The sequence below is a fragment of the Calypte anna genome, chromosome 2 (genome assembly GCF_003957555.1).
Source record: "Calypte anna isolate BGI_N300 chromosome 2, bCalAnn1_v1.p, whole genome shotgun sequence".
In the NCBI taxonomy this organism is placed as follows: Eukaryota; Metazoa; Chordata; class Aves; order Apodiformes; family Trochilidae; genus Calypte; species Calypte anna.
Window position 1 is genome coordinate 59457221 of NC_044245.1, and position 20443 is coordinate 59477663.

The window sequence follows — 20443 nt, forward strand, 5'->3', positions numbered from 1 at the left end:
AGTTTTAAGCGTTGGTTCCAGACAGAAAGAAAGCTGGGAGCTGGGGGTGTTCAGCCTGGAGAAGAGGAGGCTCAGGGGAGACCTCATCACTCTCTACAACTCCCTGAAAGGAGGGTGTAGCCAGGGGGGGGTTGGTCTCTTTTCCCAGGCAACTCTCAGCAAGACAAGAGGGCAGGGTCTCAAGTTGTGCCAGGGGAAGTTTAGGTTGGATATTAGAAAGAATTTCTTTATGGAGAGGGTGATCAGACATTGGAATGGGCTGCCCAGGGAAGTAGTGGATTCTCCGTCCCTGGAGATATTTAAGAAGAGACTGGATGTGGCACTCAGTGCCATGGTCTGGTAACTGCAGCAGTAGTGGATCAAGGGTTGGACTTGATGATCTCTGAGGTCCCTTCCAACCCAGCTGATTCTATGATTCTATGAAAAATATATGCTGTGTTGCAGAATCCTGTAAAATTATATGCATTGGTACAGAAAGACACAAGACAAAAGAGTTTTATTAAAATAAAAAGCTTTAATACTCTTGCATTTAGAATATTTAGCAGAAAATAACTGCTACAAACATGCTACAACATACATGTTCAAAAAGTTTTCAGTGCTTTTTTCCAAAGTTCAGCATTGTGGCAAAAATAGTATTTCTGTAAATATACAGAAGTTGGCTATCATAATACTGATATAAAATGCTTCATGTAGACTAAGGTCAGGTGCATAAAATACAGTAAGTAATAAAACATACTGTTTGTATAAACATTTAAAGTATAAAATTCATTAGATAACATGCGAATACTGCAATATTTTAAATGGCACTTAAATATAGATACCAAGATTCTTTATAATTTTGCATTCAATACAAGATTCTGAAATGTAAAAAGAACATATTTCTTCACTATTTCTTCACTGAAGTCAGGTACTAGTACAGAGCTTGATTGTCATTTTACAAGCATTGAACCCAATGTCCTGCAAATCTTCACTAGTCCAAGTAAAGATCAATACTGAAATAGGCCCAGGGCTAGGTAGTTTTCTTCATAATGAAACATGAAAGCATATTTACATGAGAAGAAACTCTTAAATTTTTGGTAAGGTAATTAAGTAGCAGCAATTTGTTTCTTCCAAAAATGATGTTTAAAGTAGGTATTTGCTTTTCGTTATCACTGATATGTGTCTGAATAATATAAAATCAACATTCTTCAATAAATTCCACTACCTTGTTCACTGCTGAAAAAAACCCTGTAAGATCCCTTCAAGCAAAAATCATAAATCCATAATGTCACAGCCTTCCACACTATTTTTATGTGTCCAAGATCAATGGAAAACAATTTAATTGTGCTGAAACAGTCATCTGACTAGTAATGAATAAAAGAATCATCTTTTCACATTATTCCAAATACTTATAGTTCTTCATCAAAGAAGTTAATAAGATCTTCGACCAATTTTTGTTTTCTGGTTCAGTGACCAACAATTCTGAATGTCCTTCATAATACAGAACACCACAATAGTCATGTGTGTTTCCTAAGCAGTTATATGCAATATATTAATCCTGACAGGGTGAATAAAAGGCTTATGAGCAGGGAGTGCAGGACAGGCACCACTTTAACAGAAGGAGAAGAAATGCTAAATGAAACTTGTACTTGAGATGCAATCAGAGCTGATAGTGGTACATGTGATGCTAATGTTGGACTGTCTGAGTTTATCAGTGACTCTATGTTTTCTGCTTCTTTATTGCAGGCTTCAATCTAAGGAAAAAAAAAGAAGTTGTTATTTTTCTCCTCCTTGCTACGTAAAATCCCAGTTCAAAAATGTTGCAGAATTCAAGAAAGAAAATCTGAGTTATTCCCATCACAGATAAGATTTATGTAACTTCGGGGAGCATTTCTTAGAAAGTACAGTGGAGCTCTTACCACAGACTTTGGTACTATGACAAGTACTGTGCAAGCCCTGAGTACTAGCAAAAGGGAAGCAAGGAAGCTACATCCAAGCTGTCATGGGTCGTGTGTACTGAATGCTGATGCCAAAAAGCTCACAGTAAATTATAACTGAAATAAGTACCCCTAAAACTAAGGTCATCCTTCCAGATTGAAGTCTTCCTTCCTTACTATCTTGAAGTCTACAGCAGAGGAAAGATCAGGATTTTCTGTTTCTTGGGATTTTTCTTCCAAATAAAGGAAAATTGATTTCTTTCATGGGAAGGGAAGAATGGAAGTAATGGGAAAATGTGAGGAAATCCAGCTTTCCATTTTCCTGCAGACATGATGATAAGTATAACTTTATGTTAGAAAATCCATTTTTTTTTACATTACCTTCTACTCCAACCCAGGGATTGATTCAGTACTCTATTTAACAGCTTTGGAAGCGGCCTCTGGTGACATTTTAACTTGGAAAACTCAGTATCTGGATGCCCAAAGCTTTGAAAATCGATGAACAACTATTCCAGCAATGGGTGTCACCAGTGAGACAGGAAGCTCCTCACTGGTTTCAGGTGGCCTCTCTGATTCCAGAGAGTACTCCTCTCCCCACGGGTCTGACAGCACCTGCTCCTGATGGAATGAGAGCTGACCAGATCAGCAAGACCCTGTTTTCTAAGTCCTGGTAACATTTTGGGCTCTTTCTAGTAAAGATGGAGACATAAACTGGAGCTGAGATGGACAGAACAGGGTTGCTTTGGTAGCATGTCCAAGGAAAATACACACAATATACCTGGCTGAGGAGTAACTAACCTATTAGATATTGCAGCTCACAACATTTATGGCAGTGATTCTGTCCCCTCACACTATATCATAATTTAGCCCATCCCAGAAGCAATATTCAGAACTCAAAATTAAGAGTGTAGAAATATAATGGAAATGGGAAGCAACCATTAATAATAAAATAAAAAATAAGGAAATGAACCTGCCTGAATTCTGTTTGTATAGTAACAGATAAGAGAGAGACTGTGGTTAGTTTTTCTCTCCCCTTTATTTCCCAAGCTAAATCCTTCATTTTACACTGGTACACATCAGCATGTCAGGAAGCAAAATGAAGCAGCAAGACCACCTAATCTGTTATGACTTCATTATAAAGTGCCATCAGCTGGGCCAGGTGGGACTATTATGAACACCTGTAAAATGGCAATAAATTATGTTCTTTTTAATAGGAAGAAGATACCCTCACTAGTCTGGCACAGGTTAACGAGCAGGAAGTGAAAATGAAGCAACAGCCCCAAGACAATAATAGTGCAATACACAGCCAAAGCCTTGTATTGCTCTGAACTGCTCCTAAGAAAATACTGCAAGAATGTTCAGCTGAATATGTTGGTTTACCTTTAGAGTTTATTACTGTGAGTGTTAGATTCTTGTTTGCTGGCATGAACTAGCAATGACACAGCAAGCTGGGCAGCTTACTGGAATCTTACTTACTTATTACAGTTTGTAATAACATTTTGGGATCTTCTAGCACTTTTTACCATAAGGTAGAAAGAAATATCAAAACTAGGATGGTCTCAGAATAGTGCCAACACATCCTCCTTGATATCAATTACTGCTTAACATCAAGATATGCACAAAGTATTAATATATCAATATATATGATGTGCTTCAGCCTAATATCACAATCTACTGCTAACCCTCCTAACAAAGGAGTACCATTTCATATGCAAGTATGCATTTCATATACGATTAACATTGATATAAGAGTAATTTATTTTCATCAATTTGTATTTTCTGTTATCTTAGCCACAGAAATTTGAGGGTTCTGCATTTATTAATTTTTAAACAAAACTTACACTACTCTGTTATTGGCCTTCTTTCACCTCCCCACTCTAATTACCCATACTCAAGAGCCTCTTAGTAGACAAGCAGGATTCTCAAGACATTTCTCCATCCATGATCCTAGCTATTCAGATCTGAGTTACTAAAGAAATCTTCATTAATTCAGTATGCAGGAAAACGCACAATTTAAAACCTGCTATATTGAAAACAGTAAAGTGTATACATAAAAATGAAGTATATCCATGCTGGGTAAACAAAATAACTTAGTTCTACCTGTAATGGTTTGGGGTTCTGATCCACAGGAATAATGAGAATCACGATTTCAGATTCAATGCTTAAGTACCCAAACACATCACACTGTGGCACTGAGACATGCAGGCGTATTTTTTCAAGTATGTCAAGTACTGTTATAGGCTTTTTATTTGTTACCTGGAAAAAAGCAAAGAACTTCATGGATGTTGATATTTTGCACAATTACATTCCTCCTACTCAGTTTCAACAACTTGCCGTTAGGACAGAAAATTTGTTTCATCCGTTAAATGGCTCAGTTCTGATCTCTAGCAAAAAATCCCCAAAACCAACCCTCTCAAAAAGTGAAGAGAAAAAAACTATTTACTTTTTAAATTAACCGTGGTTTTGCTAGTTGTTGTTCTTCACCTTTATGGTTAGTGTGTGTATGTATCACATACCTCAGAATCATGTAAATGGTTATCTGTTACCGTGGCTTGTACTCTCATGCTGGGAAACAAGAGGCAGAGCAGTCCTACCAGCTGGCAGTCCTTTACCATCACAGACCTTATTCCAAAAGCCACCAGAAATGAAGAGAAATACGTCTGTATCTATGGAAACTTATGACATCTCACTATTGTGAGATGTCACTATTGTCATGTGACATGACAATAGTCATGTCACTATTGTGACATCTCATTTCCCCCCAGTTCAGGAAGGATATCGAGGTCCTGGAGCAGGTCCAAAGGAGGGCAACCAGGCTGGTGAAGGGACTCCAGCACAAGTCCTGTGAGGAGAGGCTGAGGGAGCTGGGGCTGTTCAGCCTGGAGAAGAGGAGGCTCAGGGGAGACCTCATCACTCTCTACAACTCCCTGAAAGGAGGGTGTAGCCAGGTGGGGGTTGGTCTCTTTTGCCAAACGACTTTCAACAAGACAAGAGGGCATGGTCTCAAGTTGTGCCAGGGGAGGTTTAGGTTGGATATTAGAAAGAATTTCTTTACAGAGAGGGTGATCAGGCATTGGAATGGGCTGCCCAGGGAAGTAGTGGATTCTCCGTCCCTGGAGATATTTAAAAAGAGACTGGATGTGGCACTCAGTGCCATGGGCTGGTAACCGCAGCGGTGGTTCAAGGGTTGGACTCGATGATCTCTGAGGTCCCTTCCAACCCAGCCAATTCTATGATTCTATATAACTACCATATTTTTCTCTCCTTTCTGCTGTCTATTATCTGACAAAACATAAATTAATTTGACTCTAGGTGCTCAGTCTATTTAAGGACTGCTACACTTTAAAGTATTTTCACCTTTTTATCCAGGTCACTTCTGGATGTGTAGTACTGCAGTATAGACCCCAACACTTCTGATCATTCATTGCTGTATTCTGTTTTCTAGCTTTAGCTGCAGGAAACATCCTTCTTACCCCACTGCAGCTTTGTTTCTCTTGAGACCACTGGTACAGGACCTTAACAAGTGGGTATCTGGAAAACCCAAGCAGACCACCTGAATCAAATTTGCAAGGTGTCACAAAATAATTCTTTTTAGATCTTTGAGGGATTTCCTTGTCATAGCCCCATTAACATGTAGTAGGTAGGACATGCTGACTGAACAGTCTTAGAATAGAAGCACATGTATACTTTAAGAATGCTGACAGGAATGCTTGAGAGGTCACGTATTTTAAAGATACAAATATATGAGTTCTGAAAACTTTAAGACTGTGTTGTGATGCTAGGTGAACAAGAGAAAAAAAAGGCAGCAAGACTGTGGTGACAAAGGGAAATAAAATAGAGGGGGAAGAGATAGAAAAAAGCAACAACTAAATACCCTAATCTGGATATTAGGGTACTTAGCAGGTGAGAGGAATGTAGCTATCACCAACTGCTTGAATAGCTACCTAAATCCAATACATTTTTTAAAAATGGAAAACTTTCTTCTAACTAAAACTAAAAACCTCTCTTCATAGCCACATGTTATATTGTATGAAGTGAGAAGCTGCAGTGGTCACCATGTTCCTGGTACAATGAGAGATGACAGCTGAAAGACATTCCATGTCCATGACCTGACAGACAATGTTGCTCAGCAAAACCGGTCAGTACAGGCACAGCACACACAGAAAGAAGATCTGAGAGTAACTTGGTAGAGCATCAGTCAGAATCACACCCTTGAGACAAAGGCCAACCACACACTGGGCTGGAACACCAGGAACAGAGCCAGCAGAAGTCACTGTTCCCCTTTGTTTACCCCTCCCCAGGCCACATTGATGAGTTGGAGGGAGTTTGGTGGTGTTCAGCTTGTGAAATCTTCACTCTGGAGTTTTTAAACATCTGAACTAACTGGAGTTAACCTTGCTCTGAGCAGGGGTGTGGACTACATGAGCTTCAGGGATCGTATTCAATCTCAGTTTTTCTGTGCTTTTACAGTAATAGTCATTTATCTCAACTTCTAAATATATAAGCAAGTTAATGTAATTATATACTGTTTTGTTGAAATTCTGTCTTTTCTTGATATATTAAAAAGAAAAGAATCATGTGCAGATGCAAACACAGATTGTTTTGCTTCACCTGGCATGATCATGGTATTACTATGTTTTCTTGGGATGCGGTGCCAAAAATCAAGTGTTCTGCTCTGTTCCATAAATCAGAGCATAAAAGCAGGGGTCAAAGAAGTGCAGTCCTTTTATACACCAGGTGGAGACTCTGGGCCTAGCATGCTGTGTTCAGTGATAGACAATCAGAAGATCCATCTTACACTGGAGGTTTTCAAAGAGGAGCAATGAGGATGCTAGTGTCTAACTTATGGTGTCTAACATTTTTAGCTGATTAGCAGCAGAAGCAGTGGCAACTAGGTAACCCAAAAAGTGTAAACCAATCCAATTTAAACATAAGACAATGTCAGAACTAAGTTACCAACGTTAGGAAATAGTGAGTTGGCACAATAAACTTAACAAAAAGGCCATAATAACAAGTACAAACTGTATTATTACCACATGATAGATACAGTTCTGGTATCATTCGTCTTAAATCTTTCATGTCATTTAAAGTGCAAACCTGAATGTGCTTGCTGGTGCCTACTCTAACTCTGTTTTGCTTTGTCTTGTAATTAAATTTCTTTACCTGATACTAAGGTGAAGGAAAGTATAGACAGTGTAAAGAAAAAAAATATTACACACGACTTACTGAAAAATAACTGGTTTTATAATTTGTTAAATACTTTTTAGGAGAGAGTATACAGCAACTTGACTTTTCCATGTACCATTTAAAATAAGGCATGATTAATCTGCTTACCCTTGCAAAAGTATCCAGCTTATCTTTGTCGTATAAGATTCTCAGCATTCCAGCACATAGTGGACAGCAGGCTCCTATGTGAATAATAAAAAAAGAATCTCAGAAATTAAAGCAGATAGTATTTTAACAGAGGTCAAAATTTTAATGTTAACTGGGAATTGAAGATAGCAATACTACCAAAGCAAAGTAAATGTTTCAATTTGATAGCAGAGTTTCACAAGGTCTAAGATTTTTTAATGTTGTAAACATTTATAAGGCAAAAGCAGTCGCCTTTCAACACACATTTACTACTATCAACATGAAACAAAATGTATTTTCATTCACACATTCAGAGTGACTTTTATAATATTACATGTAATACCAAAGCACAAAGACCCTTTTTCATACCACTGAATGAGAAAAAAGCAGAGAACTTTTTAAAAACGGAGCCTTCCTTGCTCTGTTTATTACCTGTAGTTACTTAGTGTTTCATGAAGGAAGTATTTATGAAAACAATATAGAACCCAGTTTAAAACAGCACAACTGCAGAAGTATTCCTACTGTCTTCCTCTTTCATGGTACTGTACACATAAGGTATCTTACTCTTTGTTCTTCTGTGAACTCTACTTTGATGAGAGTTTGGCATTCCAGTACAGTACCTGAAAATTTCCCATCCAGTTCCTACTGACCCTGGACACCACAGATCTCATTGATTTCTGCCAAACCTGCCCTTTGGGGAAAGATGGGAGGACTTCAGTCCTTCCAAGGACTGAAGGAGCATGACTTCTAAAGCTAACACCTTAGCACTTCAGAATTACTTGGCTGAGTCCTGATACTGCCTCGTTCTAGCCCTCAGTAAGGGCTCTCTTAGATATCTCAGAGATATCTTCATCCTCTCTCTTTAGATATCTCAGAGACAGGGAACAGAACATTTTAAAGCTTATTTTTTTTGTTCCAGATACACACTCATCCATACACATACCCTGGGAACTCTCTCCTGCCTGCAGCAAACTTCAGCAGGGTGCTGACTTACCTGGTGCAATAACAGGTTTGCAGCCAGCAGCAGAAAGCTGGGGACACTTAACAAAGGCACACTCAGTGTGAAACCCATAGTCTGAGAGAACCCCCACGGCCTGGCAGTGCCCGTAGTAGTCAACAGCCACACGGTCGGCGTAGGCAGCACAGACACTGCTGTAGGTTTCCCCGTTGTGCCCGCAAACAGGCTCCACCGACCTGCAGAATGCCTGAAACGCAGAGAAAAATGGTTCTGAGGTCAACCTGTTTGTGCTACAGACAAAAAAAAACCAAACCCCACATTAGTTTTAATGTTGCCAAACGTTTTAAAAAGGAAGCAATGGAGAGAAAATAACCCGTCGGTTTATGAATGGGTAATAAATGCAAGGAATAAGTACTTAAAGAAGGTGGCAGAAAAAAAATCTAAGTTGGAATATAGGACATGTTTTGGAAAATAATACTCTTTGTTCTGTGCTAATGCACAATAAATATGACCATATCATTAAAATTAACTTACTAAATTAGCTAGATTTAAGATAATTATAATTTTATTATGTAATAAAGGTATTATTTTAGGAATAAAATCAATTTCTTAATAAAATACTTGATTTTATAGCGTGTGTCAATAATTTAATTACTATTACCTTATTTATTCATTCATCTCAGTGGTTTTGTGTTCTTAAATTTCAGTGCATGTGTGCACAAGTATTTCTAACACATTATTTCAGAAGTAAATGTATACATTTACTGCAAAAGGATAAAACCAGTTACTAGACATCTCTGTCAAAAAGATATTTACTGAGAACATCTGTAACAATACATTTATTTTGTCCACTTTCTCTCAGAAAAACATCTAGTGTGTCACTGGATTAAAAAGCATGTAAGTGTCAAAGAATGGTCATGCCGTTTCTTCCCAACCCACCTGTGCACATGTATTAGTGAACCATGTTCAAGAGGTCAAAAGCCAAGAAACTGAAGCTTTTGAACGTGGAGAGAAGCAAATGGAATTGTTAAGGTGTTTGCAGACAAGACATGGCTAATACTTTTGTCCAAAGTTTTATGAAATGAGACAACTCATTCCATTATTTCTTGATAAGGTCTAAATATTTTGTTAAACTAGTCTTTCAAATAAGACACTATAGCTACGTGATCACTGTATATCCTCTAAACAGTAGGAAAAATACAGTTTCTGTGTTAAACACCTAAGCTAACAGAGAAGAGGACAAGTAAATGTAAGCACTGAAAATTGCTTTGTATTTTGCAGTCATATAAAAGCAAGAGTGCAAACTTAAGGCTACCAATGTCAAAGACTTTGTAAACTTGGATACCACTAGACATACAACTTTTGGAGAAAAAAACCCAGCCATGCAATATTCCTTTGATTCTTACTGTTCAGGGGCTGAACGTTCTCTGAATATCTTGTGAGATATCTGATGTGCAATGAGAAGAATTATCTGTACTTAATGAGGTTGCTGAAAAAGGGCAAGAAAAAGAAGATACAAAGACAGAAAGGCAGAAACCAAAAGTGGGTTAAAAGAGCAATAGCATTTATAATACAGAAAAACCCTGAAAAAATGTTCCGTACTTCTAAGAATACTCTTCAGCTGAGACCAAGAGAAGGTCCCAAATTCATCTTCATAATCTGAGAAAAACCTGGAGATGAACAGCCTACCAAGAAAGAAAAGCTGCCAACTAGAAAAGCTACCAACTTTGGAAAGAGTAGCTCCTGGCTTTTCTTGTGAAGTGACAGAATAACTGCTCTATCAACACTGTAGGAAGGGGTAGGATGGAAGAACTAAACCTGATCCTTCTCAGGGATCTCAAGACTAATCCAATCCAGGCTGAAGAAAACACTGCAGGCTGCCAAGTCTCCAATAAAACTCAGGTGTAAACAGATCCTGAACAATGAACTTGGTAAACCTGGGGCACAGTCACACAACACTACAGACTTGATGACTGAGCATTAGTTTTTATTTAAAACAAGTTCAAATAGGTAAAACCTAGCATTTTACTAACCAAGGAACTGCATTAATTACTGTGAACCTACCTCAGTGCAACTTTTAATAGTGAAAAGTATAGGAAGAATTAATATAAATATCAGAGTACTATCCCTAAGGAAGCTTAAGTAAAGCTTTTGTTTGGCTTTGAGACAGCTGTTAACTAAACCAGATAAAACACTTGACCAAATTCTGAATACAATTTTTTGACAGTATTTTTGCACTAGTTGAAATTACATTTTTAAAGGGTTACTTTCAATGAAAACATTTTGTAAAGCTACAAAAAACAGAATGCAAAAAAACCCCAGAACATAGCAGAGCTGAACATTGAAGAACTAAGGAAACTTTATAGCTTAGAACAACTTCCTACCTGGCATGGTCCTCGGTATGCTAAACTTTTCCCTTTCTGGTACAAAGCACACAAGTTACTGTATTCCACATTGTCTGTGTCACAAACAGGATCCCGTGTCTGGTCACAATTTAACTGCCTTGGCACACATTCATGCTGGCTACATTTGAACTTTTCAAAACTAGTCAAACAAACTTGTTTCTTTGGTATACACCTGCATAAAGTAATCATAATTGCACATAATTTATTAGGATTTCTTTTTTTAAGCAAAAAAAAAAAGAAAAATTCAGGGAAAATATTTTCAGTGAAATATTTTCCTGTGCTTTAGAGCTAACTATGATTCAGCAGAGCTGCAGGAAATACAAGTGGTAGAACATTCTGAATAGCAAATTTCAGGTCTGGAACTGGTTCACACCATGTTTAGTCAATGTGTGAAAATGCAACCATGGTTTTCACTAATTAACCTTTTACCAAGTTCTTTTCAATAGATTTTCAACCATGGCTTGGATAAACTTCTTATTTATTCCCAATTTTGTAAATGTATATTAAAGGAAAACCAGAGAAAACATGAAAACAGTGAACTGCAAGAGGAAAACATATTGCAAAGGTCTAGCCTCATCCTTCCTCAAAAGGGTAGTGAAAGCAAGACTTAGAAGATTATATGGTTTCAATTACAAATAACTAACTGGATTCTAGTTTTGTAGGTTCAGAATATTCTATCACATTCAATCTTGAGTTTGATCAATAAATAGACTGATGAAAGGTCAAATGGCTGTTTTAACAATCTCCTCCTCCTATAAATGACAACAATGCTGCACTGGACTATGTACAACAGGAACTTATTCTCTCTGAGTGCTGCTTTCCTACACATTACATATTTTCCTTCGATATTGGGGAAGCCTCATAAATTGTGAGATTTAAACACTTTGCAAGTGGAACGTAAGATCTTAAGTACATTCTAAATGCTTCAGAGACACTTTAAAATGAATATGTTTATTTAGCTTAGGCAACATTACCAAACTGACCCAGAAAAATGTGTTGTGTAAAGTCATTTATGGAAACTGTAAGTTGAGGTTCCAAGCAGAATGGTTATTCTGTAAAACTGAAAAACCTCTATGCTTCCCAAATTAGAAATATAAAAAGTAAAAAATGTATAGCCACAATGCAGCTTTGAAATTCCAATTTTCAATGCACTAATGGCTACTACAATTAAAAAAATACAACGTTTTCTTTGCAGTTTTTTGCCGCAAGGCATTTCAAATCAGAAAATGGAAAAAAAAAATTGCTGTAATCTGTTTTCATGAAAGCAAAGTATTACACAACTTTTTATTGTGGCTTTCTTTCCAAACAGAAAAATGTACAAATTCAAAGGAGACTGCAATATTGCACAACACCGAGAAAACTGAAGATAGAGATCAATATTATGAGGCACAGACTTTACTTTCTGTGAGACAGGACAGATTGGCTTTTCTTCCAACACTAGTACACAGCATATTTTTGGTTTACTATGTTTGTCTATACAGATTTTGCTTTTTCTGGCACTGAAAAAATAGAGATTGTACAGACACAGTTTCCACAAGATATCAATTGAATTAAGAGAAACTCAAGTGTTCCAGAGAAATGGATATTTTTATATCTTAAAGATAAAAAGCACATATCATTGACTTAATTATCAAGACTGACAAGATGTTTTGAATGCAGGTGTACGAATTTTTTTAAAAACTATCAGAAGATGTGAAATAAAAATAATGAAATTTCACTTACAGCCCTTTCAACAAATTTAATTCTCCCACTTTTGAAAGCACACATAAATTCTTTTTGATTGCTAAAACTGAGATCTGTGTAATGAATTTCAACTATATAGCACGACATAAGTGGAAACAAGGTTTGGCAGTTATGACAGTCCAGTACTATGATAAATAAAAAGTAGCTTTATACAGATATTGGTACTGGAGCATCCCAAAAGTAGAAGTACTACAATATACTACACATTCAAAGAAAAAAGTAAATCTGCTTAACGAACAGAAGATGCCAAGCTTAAAAACATGTATTGCTTTTACCTCTGATTTTTATTACAAGGGTTAGGGTTACAAGGATCCTTGGAAATGCATGATCCAAACTCAAACTGGTTGTCCTGCAGCCCAACACAACGAGCTATACACGCACTTGGATACGTGCGCCCGTTCTGACCACACACTGGTACAAACTGATCAACACAGTTGCATGGCAAACCTGTAGAAGCAACACACAGAACAAGAATTTGGTGTACACTTGTTTTCTCTGACAGAAGATACACAGGGGATCACGATGATATCTTTGCCTTCCAGCAAATGCAAAGTTGTGCCTGCCCCACCTTAGAATCATAGAATCATAGAATTGGCTGGGTTGGAAGGGACCTCAGAGATCATCGAGTCCAACCCTTGAACCACCGCTGCGGTTACCAGCCCATGGCACTGAGTGCCACATCCAGTCTCTTTTTAAATATCTCCAGGGACGGAGAACCCACTACTTCCCTGGGCAGCCCATTCCAGTGTCTGATCACCCTCTCAGTAAAGAAATTCTAATATCCAACCTAAACCTCCCCTGGCACAACTTAAGACCGTGCCCTCTTGTCTTGTTGAAAGTCGTCTCGGAAAAGAGACCAACCCCCACCTGGCTACACCCTCCTTTCAGGGAGTTGTAGAGAGTGATGAGGTCTCCCCTGAGCCTCCTCTTCTCCAGGCTGAACAGCCCCAGCTCTCTCAGCCTCTCCTCACAGGACTTGTGCTGGAGTCCCTTCACCAGCCTGGTTGCCCTCCTTTGGACCTGCTCCAGGACCTCAATCTCCTTCCTGAACTGAGGTGGCCCAGAACTGGACACAGAACTCGAGCTGTGGCCTCACCAGGGCTGAGTACAGGGGCAGAATCACTTCCCTGGACCTGCTGGCCACGCTGTTCCTGATACAGGCCAGGATGCCATTGGCCTTCTTGGCCACCTGGGCACACTGTGGCTCATGTTCAGCTTCCTGTCAATCCAGACTCCCAGGTCCCTCTCTGTCTGCCTGCTCTCAGCCACTCTGTGCCCAGCCTGTAGCTCCCCATGGGGTTGTTGTGACTTTCAGTCACTTGCTCACTCCTGTAATTTGAGCAATGCAGTAAGGAAGGGAAGTTTGTGCTCTGCTTGCTGATTCTACTCAGCTTTCTCCATTTTCCCCAAACTTCCCATCTCTTCTCCCCAGTGACATTACCCTATCTCTAGCAATCGTTACATATTACCTGAGGTTTTATCTTTCAGTACCCATTTTTTTTTAAACCTATATGTTTTTTCTGAAGTGCAGGTTGGACACAAGAAAAGAAACATTTACAATAATATACTAGTAGTAAATTATCAGGTAGTTTCCACTGACACTGTACAAAGAATTGAGAAGCTAATCCTTGCTCTAAGAATATTAAACTTACAGTTTCATAGTTTGGAAATTTACCTGTAAACTTCCGACGTTCATCTTCTGAACTATGCTCAGTTAGACACTGACGTGTAGAACATATCAAGTTTCCAGCAAAACATGAACAGACATTACAATCTATATTGAAGGAAGTTCCATGGCCTTGAAATAAAAGAAATTTAAGTAAACGCATACAATTAATGCAAGTGTATCAAAAGACTATATATGTATATGCTTTACACATATATTACATTTTCATTATTACTTGTTGCTGTGATTTTCCTTATTAAGTTTATTTTCCTCCCAAACGTGTTTTGCTGGTGTCACAGCAAGGCACCAACAATCCAGAAGGTTCACTAATGACAATTTCCTTCTCCAAGTGGTAGAGCAATCAATGAGAGGAAGTGCTATGCTGGACCTTGTTCTCACCAACAAGGGCAGGATCCTGGACATGAAGCTTAAGGGCAGCCTTGGCTGCAGTGACCACAGAATGGTGCAATTCAGGATCCTTAGGGATACAAGAAGGGTGCACAACAAACTCAGTACCCTGGAATCTAGAAGAGCAGACTTTGATCTCTCCATGGATTGGCTCGGTGGGGTACCATGGCATAAAGCCCTGGATGGGAGAGAAGCCCAAGAAAGATGGTCAGTACTCAAGGATCACCTCCTCCAAGTCCAGAGCAATGTGCCCCAACAAAAAGGAAGGCAGGCAAGAATGCCAGTAGCCACACACAGATCAACAAGGAGCTCCTGTACACACTTAGATGTAAAAGGAAAGCGTACAGAGAGTGGAAGCAAGGAGAAGTACCCTGGGAGGAACACAAAAGAAGTTGGAGTAGCCAGGCATTAGCTTATGAAGTTTAAAGCCCAGGTAGAATTAAATCTGGCCAGGAACATCAGGAGTAATAAGAAAAGCTTCTATAGGTACCTCAGTGATAAAAAGGAAGACTAGGGAAAATGTGGGCCCTCTCTGGAAGGAAACAGGATTATCAGAGAGTTGGAGTGCATCTCCTGTGAAAACAGGCTGAAAGAAGTTGGATTGTTCAGTCTAGAGAAGAGAGGAGACATCTCATAGCAACCTTCCAGTACCTGGAGGGGCCTACAGAGGAGCTGGGGAGGGACATTTTACAAGGGCATGGAGTGATAGGATGAGGGGTAATGACTTTAAACTGAAAGAGGGCAGATTTAGATTAGACAGTTGGAAGAAAATCTTTAGTGTGAGGGTGCTGAGACCCTGCAACAGGTTGCTCAGAGGATACCTCATCCCTGGAAGTGTTCAAGGTCTGGCTGGATGGGGCATTGAGCAATCTGACCTAGTGGGAGGTGTCCCTGCCCACACCAGGTTGTTTGGAACTAGCTTATCTTAATACCACTTCCAACCCAAACCATTCTATGAGTTTATGGTTAAGCAGTTAAGAGAGGAAGCTAGTACTTAATCCTTTCAAAGCCTGAATATGTTAGGTTTCCTTTTTTCTTTTAAGGACAATTTATAGCTGCAGAAATGAGTATGTTCAGAAACAGAAGAAGTGGTAATTTAATTATGGCTATGAAGCTTCACTTTTTAAAGGTAAAGCTTTTGTAAAGATGCATTCTTCTCCTAAAAAGTTTTTACATAACACTGCTAAACTTTCAGCCATATTCTCATATATAAACCAAAACTCTTCTGTAGTGCTAAATTTCTTTCCTTTGTGTGTATTTTTTGTCAAAAGGTAAAAAGTGCCAATTCAAATCTTAATTCTTTTGTAACATGCATTATAGTTTTAATTTCAGCTTCAACAAGCAGTAGAAGTTACACTGCACCTCTGTCCAAAGTGGGGAAAAGGAGTGTAACAAAGCTGAAAGGAAACACAGAATTAGCACAAGGAACACAGAAAATATGTCCATATGTTCACCCACTGGCTTTCAAAAAGGAGCTCTTAATAATATAACTGACACCATCACAGCTGCTTTTTGAAGATGGAACAATCCTCCTAATTATTGCATTTTATAAATCAGTAACCCTTTCCCACTTGAATCTAGGAATCAGATGGCAAGCTTACAGAATTTTGCTTCGATTTAGTAATTTCAGTTTGCTTTTGTGAACTGTCCATATGTTGTACACTGTGTTGTACATTCTATGTAAAATAAATTCATGTAGGTGAGAGCCAATCTACTGATTGACTGAAAACTGCTTATTAAAGACAACAAATACACAGCTCTTCAGGAAAATGAGTAACTGTGCCTTACAAAACAAGGTAATTCTCTCTAGCCTCCTTTTAAAGGGTTGAGAATAAGGATTTTTGAAAAATATTACAGGACCACATGGAAAAGACTCAACATCTGAGCAAGTCTCAGCATCTAGGAGCACCTCAGAAGAGGTGCTAGAAAATGATGGCTGAACAAGAGAGGATGGGAGAGAAAGCCTCTGTAGCAGAAAAAGTTCTGTTTAAACCACAGTACTACTCAAGGAAGAGCATTTGAGCAACCTGGTCTAGTGGGAAGTGTCTCTGCCCATGCAGGGAAAACCATTCTATGACTCCACAGTTCTATTTGTAACCTTCCCCAGGGTTTGGATACTAATGCAAGTGGATAAAGTATTTTTTTTTCAAAAAGAGTTCTATGGATAATAAAGACAGGAAAACTTAATTTTGCACCATACCAATATGGTAACAATATAAAAGTTTGCATCAGTGGACACATACCTAAATATGACATGTTGTGGGGAGGAATCAATCAAGGTTTTGTGCAAGTCTTTAAACAAATCTTTTAGGACTACCTGAAAAGTGAATAAGCATGTGTACTACACAAAATCAGGTGGTTACATGTCAAAGCCTAAGACATAAAATATGTCTCTAACATAGGCTTTCAAGAAAAAATAGATAGGAAAAAAGGGCACTCGCATAAATAGATAACTTTGAAACAGAATAAACATAACATAAAGGGAGATCAATGGAAGAGTCTCCAGCAGTGGCTGCTCTGCTCAACATATTTGGTATTTGATTGAAAATATCAAAAGCAAGGATTTCCAGGGAAAAGTCTATCAATAACATCCAAGTAAAAAGGACCAAATAATTAAGAACTGCAAGAAAAATCTCACCATACCGAGCAACTAGGAAAGCATATAGCAGACGAAATTCACTGTACTGAATATGAAGTGATTTTCTACAGTTCACACAATGAGCTGTGATCTGACCATTTCCACTTAGGAACTGGACCAGAGTGTTACAATAGACAGCTCTGTGAAAGCATGGCCTAAATACAATTAGTAGCCAAAAAATTCTGTGTCCAGAATAATAATGAAAGGAACAGGATTTTGCTATTACATGCACTCCACTGGGCACTTGCATCAACAGTGCAATAGTGCATGATTTTCCAGTTACCATTCCAAAAGAAAATGAAAGTAGAGAAAGGTACACGGTAGGGTAATAAATATGATCAACAGTATATAACTATATACTATTCCCTATAAGGAATGCTTAAATTGAATAGGAACTGGCTTGGTTAAAAGAACAGAAAGCTGATGGGAATATCACAGAGGTCTGAAAGAGGTTGGGAATGAGGTACCAATCATGCATCAGCTTTTTCCAACAATAATGACTGTATAAATTTCATGGACTAAAAGGAACCAGATGAAACAAACTATTAAGACTCAAGATTAAGAAATTCCTTTCAAACCCGCCAAGTTGGAATCCAGGAAACAGCAGCCATTTTCAGTCAGTTATACTGTGCTTAAACCTCAGAACAACATGCTTAAAATAGATCAGTTTGTTTTGCTGCTTTTGCTTCATCCCTGCTGCCTACTGGCTACTGTCAGATTTTTTTCCTGCTCAGTCCCCAGACCTCCCACCAGCAAATTCTTCTACCAGAAAGGAAGCCACCTGCTAACAAGTACCACAAAATATAGGTGATGTGAGGCAAGTCAGTGACCTTTTGTTTGAAAAATGGTGTTCTAAGAACGTGCTTCACACAGGACTTTAAACTGGTTTAACAGACAGTGTTAAGTATTAATTTAAATAACAGAAGCTTTCAGCGTATGTAAAAACTAAAAAAGTACTATATTCAGTGATGCAGGCAATAACTTTTGTATTTTTTAATAATCTCTACATTCAGACCCCCTGGGTCTTCATACATACCTCAGAATTCATTACTTGAGGAGCAGGTTTTGTACAAAGACATAATTACTGTTCTAATACTTACTTTTTCTTTGTCCTCCAACAATGCATGATTTTTGGAGGTCAACACAATGCACTTCCATGCAGTTTTCTAGCAATCCACTGAGTCCACATGTACAAATCTTGTAACAACCAACATCACCAGCTGAGGATGGAACCTGAATGAGTGTATCTTGACGGACAATAAAATCTGAGGCTTCTCCCAGTTTGCAGCCTATATCCAAGGAAAAATTTTAGCTTGTATTTATTAAATGCTTTGGCAAGTGCTACTACACAAAAACCTACTACTTTTTGGCTTGTGAAAACCTAAGGTGTTCTGAAAGTAGCCTTGCCCTCTCACTTGAAACAAACTAACTCATTTCACAGAGGCAACAGGCAGCAGAAATGCAAGATACTTTCTTGAGGAAATGTTCTGAGTAATTGTCACTTTAGTGAAAAAGACTGGCAATTCCCACAGTTGTCAAATAATTTCATATTCCCCAGTTCTGTAGTAGTATGACATGTATGTGATATCACTGACACTAATATGCTTCACTCTCCTCAACAGAGATTCTGAATTAAAGGGTCTCAAAAACAAAGTCTTTTTTCCAATTTCACATATTTTATTGTACCTTTCTATCCTACTTGTACCTCTTATGTGAACATCAAAGGACTTTTATAGGTAGAGATTAAGAGAGTAAAAAGGGAGAAAAAATTAGAAAAACTGGATTAAAAAAAAAAAAATGGAAAATAAGAAGAATGTTTTTTAAAATTACATGGGAAAAGTAATAACAAAATAGTAGACCAAAATTACCCTAGAAGTGATGAATTGCAACAAATACCCTGAAACATTCAACCAATAAAAAGACTGAATTCAAACAAAAAAGTTTCAGAGAAAGTAAACTGTCTCTAAAACAGATGCGTTCTAGAAAAGCAGTTCTCAAATGACCATGAATGCAAATGAAACAAAAAGAGCCAGAAAGTAGGCTACAGCTTCTGAAAACACAGGGTAATTGTGGTAATAGTTCTTTTGGGACATCAGCAATTAACATTTAACTTTCAAAAACATTTCAGTAACATGTACTTATCAGCAAAATTCAGCTAAACAGAAGTCAAAACCCACTCACCTGGGACACACAAATAGGGAAGGCACAGCTCTCCAGACTGACATCCCTTCCTATTTACTTCACATAACTGATTTGCTGTACATGGATTAGGATTACATGGATGTGTAACATCTTCTACAATGTTACCTAAGGTACTTGGGCCTGAAAAAAGAATATAAAGCATCTATATTGATTTAAATGAGGTTTATTTTTCTTCAATAAGGCATGGCGTTTTTTACACTTGGTAAAAGAGTATTTTTTGACAATTCTGTTAATTTGTTTCTAATTTTTTAGCTGTGCTTTAGGGGCCTGACATGACATTTCAAAAGTTCAGTCTGTGGTCCTGGAAATTTAACCCAGATGATTCTTCACAAGCAAAATGTATTTATTTACATAAAGAAATATGTATTTCTTTAAAAGAAATAATGAAAATTATTAGAAACAATTACAAGCATTCAAAGTATCTTGGTTTCTAATTTTGCTGCATAGGTATATTGGTACTTACTCAGGTATGTATCCAAAGGGATACAGTTCTCCAGGTCATCTGTTGGAGATAACAGTTCACAAATACTTTCAGCTGAGTGGCCTTCTGGGAATTTATTATGATCTCCACATTTCTTCAGAATTTCCACACAATCTGATCTTCAGACAAATAAAGAAAGAGAACTTCATGAACCCTTCATGAAGAGGTCTTCTATGTAAAAGATTTCTTTCCACATTCTTCCCTTCCCTGAATCCACGATTTCCCCTCCTGCCTCACAACAGTGCTCATAGATATTTATGTAACTGCTGTGTTTTACATACAGGGGAAGGAACAAATTTATGACACAAAGACTGGAACTCTTGCTTAGAGTACTCTTCCTTTGCCATGGGCTTGCTGATCTTTATTTTCTATGACATCACATTCATCTGTCTTTCAAGCATTTCCTTGATTTAATGTTTACTATGGGTTGAACTATATACCCCTACATGTACTATTAACTGGCCTCTTTTGTACCCAGTCACCTACTTTCAAAATTGATTTTAAAAAAAAAGAAGTTTAAAAAATAAATTTCATATTTTCAGATATTTTTGTCAGCCAAAAATTAACAGTAACTACTTAAAAAAACCAAACCAAACAAACAAAAAAGGTTTTATAAACACCACAGAGAGACAAAAACCCCACAAGAATAAGGTCACCTTTACAATGGAAGAATA

At 37.9% G+C, this 20443-nt stretch overlaps 1 protein-coding gene across 1 annotated transcript in view; it reads right to left on the reverse strand.

Annotated features, from left to right (window-relative positions):
• Window positions 1-494: 494 nt before the first annotated feature.
• The window catches only part of RECK (reversion inducing cysteine rich protein with kazal motifs), a 59149-nt gene continuing 39200 nt past the window's right edge, over window positions 495-20443 (reverse strand). The window contains exons 12-21 of the mRNA XM_030444836.1: window positions 19752-19888; window positions 19268-19408; window positions 18187-18375; window positions 14050-14172; window positions 12650-12821; window positions 10611-10803; window positions 8263-8473; window positions 7251-7324; window positions 4017-4172; window positions 495-1733 (exon numbers count right to left, since the gene is read on the reverse strand). Coding sequence (XP_030300696.1) covers window positions 1518-1733; window positions 4017-4172; window positions 7251-7324; window positions 8263-8473; window positions 10611-10803; window positions 12650-12821; window positions 14050-14172; window positions 18187-18375; window positions 19268-19408; window positions 19752-19888 — 1612 coding nt within the window. The 3' untranslated portion in view covers window positions 495-1517. The remainder of the gene's footprint in view (window positions 1734-4016; window positions 4173-7250; window positions 7325-8262; window positions 8474-10610; window positions 10804-12649; window positions 12822-14049; window positions 14173-18186; window positions 18376-19267; window positions 19409-19751; window positions 19889-20443) is intronic.